Here is a 9,209-nt window from a genome sequence, read left to right on the forward strand (position 1 = left end):
TACATTCAGAAAGAGACACAGTTATTAAATATGCTCAGGTAACATTTTAAGCTTCTATTTTTACAGGTAATAAAAATTAGAAAGATTTTTATGGATTTATGTTTGGACCTGTAAAACAACAAGAATCCCCAAGCACTATAATGATAATAATGCAGTAATATCCAGCCAGGATGGATACTTTTAAGGATCCTATGGATCACTTTTCCTTTAGATTTCTATGAGCATGTCAGGGATGTAGTGGATGCAGAGCAGTGACAACACTTGCTTAGACCTGGATGATTTTTTTCTAAAGAAGCAATGCTAGAAGTGAGTGCAAAAAGGGTGCAAAATCTACTCATGACATAAAGCCTTTTAAATTACTGAGGACTGAAAAACTATGAGGAGCTTCAGAGAGTCCCAAACAAGGCAAAATGGATGACAATATAACAATCAGTGAAATTCAGCTGGTAAACGCACTGCAGGAAAGCAATTTTTCGTACACCATCACACAGAGTGTTACATCAGATCAGCCGTGTCAAGTGCAGAAGGAGACCTCAGTATAAACAGACAGCTCAACTGAGACTACAGCCCCTTGTGTTTCTATGATTCCTACTTATGATGTTAGACTGCAAAGCAGACAGGAGGGGATTACTACAAGGAATATTTATCATTAATAAGAACTCACAGAGTGATATGAAATCTTGCATTATTACAACATAAGCAGTCTTGAAAATCAACAACTACAAGATAATGTCTCACTTGCTGGGGGTGAAACTCATGCATGTTCCTCTGGCATGGTGTACTGTCAGAGACTAGACTACACTGGACGAACTTCTATCCTGACCCAGTTTAGCAAGTTGCACATGCTTATGCTTTTGTTGCATTTTAGAGACAAGTATAGGTTTGCACGTGGTTAATTGTGAGTGAGTAAATGTTAATTCTTACTGAATCCTTACAACAAAGAAAGGAATTCACTTAGTTGATTTCATGGATATTGTGTACGAGGTTACACATACTAACACTGATGTCATTGCATCCTCAAGTTCAGAGGTTGAAATCAGCATAAACAGAATGTTGGTCGATCACAATTGCAGTTTTATAAACAATGGCACATATCAAAAGCATGATTAATATGTGTTAAATGTGTGAGCAAATTATATTCACACCTAGCAACTGTGCAGGACAATGGACCGGAATCCATATTATAATAAAAGACAGCTTGAGCTTATATGCTTTGACTTCTTGAATAAAAGGAAGCCTGAAAAATAAACCTCGTGTCAAGCTGACTTTGTGACTGGAGAGATCACTGAGAAGGACTTACAGGAGGGGTGGATTTTGCAGGAAAAAACCCAAACCCAGTCTTTTCAAAAGAATGTCATAATGAATGATTATTCCTGGAGCTCCCACAAAGATAAGTTGCTCCTTTATGGAGCCAGAAATCTGTAAGTAACAGCTATGTGGAAAGCCTATGGAAGAATCACTCTTCAAACAAACCTGCAAGACAAAGTAAATCAAGAGGTTATTGAATTTGCCCTGTACAGTTTAGACTAAAAAAAACAAAAGCCAACACCTATTTTTCTGAAGTGTCTGATCTTTTTTGCTGGAAGATCTTAGGGCAACACCTTCAGAGGATCCATACAGTAAAGCTACCTGTCGCTGCATCTGAAGGACTGTCAATCTGACTACTTCCTGACACAGAACATAACACTATCAACAGACAATGTTGTGCTGAAGTTAGGCAACCAGTAAGAGAGGAGAACCTTTGTGCACAATTCCAAATACAGTTATGCTGAGTGCATGGAAGAAATACTACTCCAAAGTGACAGTGTAGCCACCTTTTAACCACCAAAATATAAAGAATACAAATTCTTGTATGTACACTTCAGAAATACCTATCTATCAACATGTCTGAAAGTTCAGAGTGACTGCACAGAGACATGCAAATTGCTGGTTGCAAGTTATAGAGTAAAAAAGCAGAACCAATCCAAACTCAAATTTTGACAGTACAGTAACAATTGCAAGATACAGAAATGGCTGCACCATTTTAGTATCATCAGTAATGAAGACTCTGTTTTAGGTTTGCCTTTACCAAACGTAAGTGTTGGATCAGATGTGAATGGCACTTAAACTAACAGGTGAAACAACTGACGATTGAAAGAAAATCAACGTATGAGAACCCCATAGTCCAGACAGAAGGCAAGGTGATTTACAAGTAGGAAATCTCAGCACTTCTGTTAAACGTTTTGAGCTCTGTAGTGGCCAACTCCTGTTTCCTTCTCTCAGATCTTGGATGGAAAACCTCATGTATCTAACTTAGGACAGCAAATTCTCACCAGATGGAACACCAGTTATGTTGGACTGTGTCATGACTGTTGACATCTTTGTGCCTTGTTCACTGGTGGCTACCACAAGTTGATCTTGAAGGCTGCACCATCTGATGCAAGTTATAAACATCTTTATGGCAGCCCATGCAATTTATAAGCATCTTTATGCCAGCCAGTAGAAGCCTGAATACAACCAAGAAAAGCAGAGGTTCTTCATTTTGTCTATTCCTCCAACCCAGGAGAGAGTCCACCTCATAGATGTGCCTATAACCTACTCACATTAACCTGCAATGAAGATATTCCTACACCTTTCAAAGGTATTTTCTTGAGCATTAGATGTCTTCTAAAATCTGCCTTGGATTTCTCTCTTTGCCATTTAAGCTCATTATTGTGTCCTTCATGGAGACCCCCTGTCAACAGTAGGCATGGGGAACAGTCTGTTCTTAGCACTTCAGCACTGGATGCAGGAGTCCCTTTTGGGTGATAACCTTTTTAGCAGGCTTTTTCAGCCCCTTTCCGTGTAATGAAAGATACAAAGGGGCAATAAGTAGTTCTCTGTTCAGTTTACAACGTGCATCCTACGTAACAAATATTACTTGCAGTTACCAAGATGACCAAGAGATGGCACTATCCTACACACAGCCATACGGGTGTACCGAAAAGCTCACCGTGCAAAGAAAGCCGGTTTGATTACAATCAACTGGCTTACAACTTGCATACACTAAAAAGAGCACAAACCAGGCACTGCATACTGCACTTAGCTGTTTATATAAAAAAGTTAGACACTTACTAAAATCACACATTTTAAAACTGACATTTAAAAATGTATGTTGACAATGAACTCACAGAATTTACTGAAATACCTCCCCAGTGTGCTTGCATTTAGTGTTTCTCAATTTCTGCAAATAGGGTGACCTCCACGCTTCCTAATATTAGTCAAAGCTAACACAAGGCAGCAATGTGCCCTTGTCACAAAGAAGGCTAATGATATCCTGGGGTGCATTAGGTAAAGTATTGCCAGCAGGTCAGGGAACATGATCCTTCCTCTTTACTGAGCACTGCTGAGGCCACAACCAGAGTACAAGAAACATCGACATACTGGAGAGAGTCCAGCAAAGGGACACAAACATTAGGAAGGGACTGGAGCACCTCACCTATGAGGAAAGGCTGTGAGAGCTGTGACTGTTCAGCCTGGAGAAGACGTGGGGAGAATCTTATCCATGTATATAAACACCCGAAGGGTGGGTGAAAAGAGGACAAAGCCAGGCTCTTTTCAGTGGTGCCCAGTGACTGGACCAGAGGCAATGGGCACAAACTGAAAATGCTTTTTCACTGTGAGGGTGGCTGAGCACTGGCACAGGTTGTCCTGACAGGTTGCAGTCTCCATCCTTAGAGATACTTAAAAGCCATCATCTGTACATGGCCCTGCTTGAGCAGGGGGTTGGGACAAGTTGACCTCCAGAGGTCCCTTCCAACCTCGGCCATTCTGTGATTTGGTGACAAGTCTCAGTCAAGACAGCATCAACATTTTGCAAAAATTGGTTAACAGGCTTCCTCATTTTGGAGTGGTTTCACTTTTCTGAATTAAGCACAAGGTCAATGGATGTATTGATCTTTCGTTTTCACTCCTTGAAGGGTTTAGGAGCTAAACAGTTTAGGGCCAATGTTGGAGAGCAGCTCTTCAGCACTTGTATTTGAAGTGCATTCCTTGCATTGTTTAGAGCCAAATTAAGATTTGAATTTCCTACTCTCTTTCCTACATTGGCATCTTCAAGGCACAGCTCTTAAAATAAATTGTCACTGGCTGTCTTTAAAGACTTCACATCCCACCGTGGAATTTAACCTCATCTGTATGTAGGAAGCTACCCCTTTCTGTGAGGCTCTAGTGTGGTCTGAGAGATAAAAGAGTCCTCAACATCTGCAGAGCAGGCCAGCAAGATAAGCTGAAGGAGAGGTCTCCACATCACATCCCACCCCATATGAAGAAATAGAGCAAACAACTCTGCAAGTGGATAATTTTGAAAGAAAGCTGAAGGAAGGAGCCATTGCCCATCAGAGCAAGAGAAGCTGAAGATTTTCACGGTACAGGGAACTAGACATGGGCCAAGGTAAGCAAAAATCACTTTGGTTAGTCCCAAGCATTTGTCAGTTGTTTGTCAGGTAAAGCAACTGTCTCTGCTCCAAGACAGTGTTCATAAGTTTTGTAGAAGAGGTGAGCTTCTTACAGGGCAAGAGCTGAGGAAATTCTCTAAAGGCTACGGGAACTCAATTCGCAAAGAGCACTGCACAAAAAGGGGGAGTAAACAAAAGCTGGTATCAATACCTAAGGGGAGTCTGAGAGAAGCAGGAAGAAGCAGCTAAGGCAGACATCTGAAAGTTTAGAAGCAAAGGCAAGCGAGTTATCCTTAAAACCGGTGATGGGGGCAGGAGCTGGGGAAGGTAAGCCAAACTACAGAACCGAAGCAGAGAGATTACAAAGTGTTTCAGCTACTTGAGCAAGGAGAGGGTCTAGGTTCCAAGCAACCTCTGAAGAAAGTTACAGTAAGATCCACAAAAAGTTGTCTGAAGAGAGGGAACCAGACTGCGTATGACTCACCAGTCTACAAGATAGCCAGAACAGACATATTCATTACAAAGAAGAAAATAAGAGGTCAGAGCTGGCTCTGTAAAGCTTAAACTGGTGCAGAGCTATGAACTGGGACAGTCATAAAGGGATTTGAAAGCCAGACCAGAATCATTCACTGAAAATAACGCACGACAAAATTAATGATGGAAAAAAGAAACATAGCGCGCAATCCACTGGGTCTCCCACAACAAACACAGAAGGAACAATAGCAATGGGAGAAGGTACCAATGCAGAGGACAAGGCAAGTTATACACAAGAACAGAGCAAACCACTGAAAACTGCAAAGAGCGCTCGCTGTGGCTTTAGCACAGGAGCAATGGTTTTAGAGAGCAGGGGAATGCTCCGTGGATTATTTTTCTTTTAGCTGGAACAAAGGGAGAGCCTAGACCAGGAAGGTGGGGTTAAGTGACAGAATGTGTCATGTAACAGACAGCAGTTTACCATACACAGGTTCAAGGATCTAAGTGATGAGTTGGAAGGTAAAGAGATAAGTGAGGTCAGCATGATCCCAAGGCTGAGAAAAACACGGCTGAGGAAAAACAGGGTATTATCTGCTTCTCAGCAAGAAGTCTGGAAAGATTAAGACCACCAGCAAAACCATAAGAAAATGCAAATATATGATCACACTACAGCCATTGAGCACCAAACTGGGTGCTTGAAATTGTGACAATTTTTTTCCTCTCTTCTGGTGCTGGACAGAAGCACATATGATGTGTACGATGCATTTACAGGAGACAGGAGGAGGAGCTCTTTTGCCTCCTGCAGCTCTAGGTGTGAGACTGCTAACTGTATGTGGTGCAAAGAAGGAAAATGTGTCTGACTTGCTGTGATCCAGCACAGTTCCAAGGACTATACAGCCACATTACATTTAAACCAGCAGTGAAGTCTGCCCCAGCTGCTGTTCTCTGGTGCATATCAGACATACACTGTGCAGTAACTGCTGGAAGAGCTCACACCTACACTGCAAATGGGGTGTAATAGCTTGTCTCCTGTGCACAATTTCAACCATGTTACCATGTGGAGAGATGCTGCTTTGAGTGCCATCTGTGCCCTTTAGTACAGAGAACAAGACTCCAAATGTAGTCGCAGTGCATGCTCAGTACTAACCACATCTGTACCATTTGAACGCTCAGGCCTGTTCCATGTCCTTTCCTGAGCAGGAAAGAGCTTCTGTATAATCACTTGGTTCACTTACTGATGCTAAGGTATAAGCAAAGGCAGCTCATTAGCTACTTGGCACAAGAACAACTACATTCAGAGCGAAGGCCCTTACAGTTAGTCAGCAGAAAGTCTCAAAGGTAGGAGGTCACTGGCTGAGCAGAGAAACACATGACCAGCTGCTTGCGTCTCTCTGGATGTGGTCCGGCGCCAGCCCCAAGCTCATTTTGTATCTTCTCACACTACAGGTCTGAGCATCAAAAAATGTGATTTCAAGATCACAATGAACAACAAGAACCACCACACAGAAGAAATCAGCACTGAAAGGCTTATGGTGAGGCGGGGGCAGCCATTCACTATCACTGTATGCTTCTCAGCTCCAATACACAACTACCTGTGGCAGCTGAAGAGGACCTTCCTCATAGTACAGACAGGTAACATCATTACCACAGTTATCAGAGGTCTGGTCCTCCACCCACCTTAAGAACAGAGCTGGTGGCAAAAGCCATCTCTAGAGCTGGACAGGGGTGCCCAAATTTAGAAGTGAGGCTAGTGAACTGTTTATCTAAGGCAGAGCAGAGACTCCTGCTGCTGGGACTGCAGGGTCAAAACTAAACCTCTTTCCAGAAGAGGCACTGCAGCACAATAGCCAATGCAGGTTCACTACTCTCTGATTTGAAAGTATTCATGGGATATCTCCTCTCTCCTGGCAGAGGAATGGTTTAGGAATGTTCAAAGTTAGCTAGCCTGTTACAGATGTTTGCTGTTACAGAGTGTTTCCTAGTAAGACCCCTGAGAAAGGCAGCAGCATTCCGCCCCAGCCTGTTTTAGCATAATCTGAGCATCTGGCTGTGACTTTGTTACAAGACACTGAAATCCAGGAGCAGCAGGTCTGCACCATTCTGGCTGTTCCTGGTTTATACAAATCTATGAAATACACATCCCATTTTCAAACATGAAGGCCTGAGTGCAGTACTACCCTTAAGAAGATTCACTAGGCATTACACTGCTGAATGGTTAAGACTCTCTCACAAGAAAGGAGGGTCATGCCTCCAGATACAGTCTAGGTCCCTGCAGTCTGCATGGGATGAGGATGTGTGTCTGGAATAGACACAACCAGCTCTCTTTGGCTGCAGGATCACATCCTTCCAAAGCAGATGGAACCCAGACTGAATTTCCCATCTCCAGCCTGGGAGACCAGAAGCAGTGGAGCGCAGCACTGGAAGAACAGGACCCACGCTTCTGGACCATCTCTGTGAACACGCCTGCCAGTGCTCCCATTGGCCAGTATGCTCTGCTTTTACATGCCTCCAAGTCTTACCATCCCCTGGGCAACTTCATCCTTCTCTTTAATCCATGGTGCCAAGGTATGTGATCAGAAACAGAAAGGCAGGATAGGATCAGTCACTTCACAAAAACAGCTTTTGAGCTCTGGCACTGTGCCTCCATGGAGGCTGAGGCTGACTCACCTAGCACTGATTGCCATTCCTGCCCTGCTCCTCACAGCACCTTAGCAAGGAGTAAGGGCTAATAAAAGCTCAAAGCTGCCTGCCTCAGCACTTCTGCCCCTTCCTGGAGTACTGCACTGTCAAGAGCCCTGCTCTCCTTTATTTTCCTGTAATAAAGATTTTAAGATGAGTCAAGATTATAATTGGTCTGATTACAACCACCCTGCGTTTTTTAGGAATAGAGAAGTCAACAACAGCCAGGAGAATAAAAGAGCCAGCTAGTGCAATAGCCTAGGTCTGGAGGAACTTTTTCAAACAAGTAAACAGACATGACAATGAAATTCTTCTTTCCTGTGTGAATCAGAATCTGTGGTATTTTTCAGGGCACAATGCCAGGGACTGCTGAAATCCCTGGAGTGCAATGGAATCTGCTGGTGTAAGAGAGAAGCAAGTGCATCTGAGACCAGAAATGCTCTCTTCCTGATGCTTTTTTCTTCTAATCTAGATGATGAGGTGTTCTTGGCTAATGAGGCACAGCGGCAGGAGTACATTTTAAACCAAGACGGTGTCATCTACTGGGGGACAGAAAATGCAGTCCTAGCACAACCTTGGGACTTCAGTCAGGTAAGCAAGAGGTCCAGTATGTCTGTGCTTTCTTACACCCACCAGCAGAGGAAGGATGCACATCTCCTGTGCGTATGCCATTCATTTCCATACTGTGGCTCTAATGAAGGAACTTGCGCTCTGCACTCCCTGTCTTTGTCTAAGACTGTACAGTAGAACATGGACCTGTGCATGAACTCCCACAAACCAGTATATGTAATTTTAGCTACCTTCTCAGGCTGTCCTCTATGAAGACATGCATTGACCTATATCTGGGCTTTGTGTGCCTTCCTTTTATCAACAGATATAAAAGCATTTAACAAACCTTAGTTACTTTCTCTACAGGCAAAGTGCGGACAAGTAGATCTTCCAATTTGCCCAAGGTATCTGGCACAGACAGTGATTAGAACAGGACTTTATTCCATTTCAGTGCACCAGATTGCAAAAGTACCTCTGTGCCAACCTGGAGAGTACTTCAGAAAAGCATCAGTTCCCCTCAGTCAGGGAATGCAGTATCATGCTAATGCATTTCTCACCTTGCTTTAATGAAGCTGTAAGTCTGCCTTTAGTATGTTGTGCTCTCTCTCCAAATCTCTGCCTAGACCTCTTCTCTACAGCCCACTTCTATAAGACTATCAGCAGAAAGAGAGAAATAATCTGCAGAGTTACAAAGCCTTGCAGGGACTCCAGAGAACAAATGTTCAGGCTAAATTTTCTGAAACAATGTGTTCTTATTTCAGTTTGAGGAGGATATTGTTGACATCTGCTTCACACTGCTGGATGTAGGTGAACGACATCGAGACAAGGATCACACCCAGCGCAAGAACCCTGTTTACATCTGCCGCACAGTTGCTGCCATGGTAAGGAGAGCAGCCAGCAGCCCTGACCCTAGCAGAGAAGACCCTAATACAGAGCAAAGGCCAGCATCTCTCAATCCCAGTTTATGGCAATGCAGTGCACTGGCCAAAGAGGAAGCCTTCCCAGGGCTCTTCCAAACAACACCTCCTGCCCAATTCCAGCCCTTCCTGATATTCCTGATGCAAACAAGTCGGGGTGCCAGAACTTCTTAGC

The 9,209-nt window shown here is 43.5% G+C and overlaps 1 protein-coding gene across 1 annotated transcript in view; it reads left to right on the top strand.

Annotated features, from left to right (window-relative positions):
* The first annotated feature begins 4,294 nt into the window (after nt 1-4,294).
* Nucleotides 4,295-9,209, top strand: part of EPB42 (erythrocyte membrane protein band 4.2) — a 9,987-nt gene continuing 5,072 nt past the window's right edge. The window contains exons 1-5 of the mRNA XM_010012509.1: nt 4,295-4,411; nt 6,336-6,521; nt 7,224-7,454; nt 8,041-8,159; nt 8,879-8,998. Of these exons, the coding sequence (XP_010010811.1) occupies nt 4,402-4,411; nt 6,336-6,521; nt 7,224-7,454; nt 8,041-8,159; nt 8,879-8,998 (666 nt within the window). The 5' untranslated portion in view covers nt 4,295-4,401. The remainder of the gene's footprint in view (nt 4,412-6,335; nt 6,522-7,223; nt 7,455-8,040; nt 8,160-8,878; nt 8,999-9,209) is intronic.

This window comes from Nestor notabilis, unplaced genomic scaffold (assembly GCF_000696875.1).
Source record: "Nestor notabilis isolate BGI_N333 unplaced genomic scaffold, ASM69687v1 scaffold9004, whole genome shotgun sequence".
NCBI lineage: Eukaryota > Metazoa > Chordata > Aves > Psittaciformes > Psittacidae > Nestor > Nestor notabilis.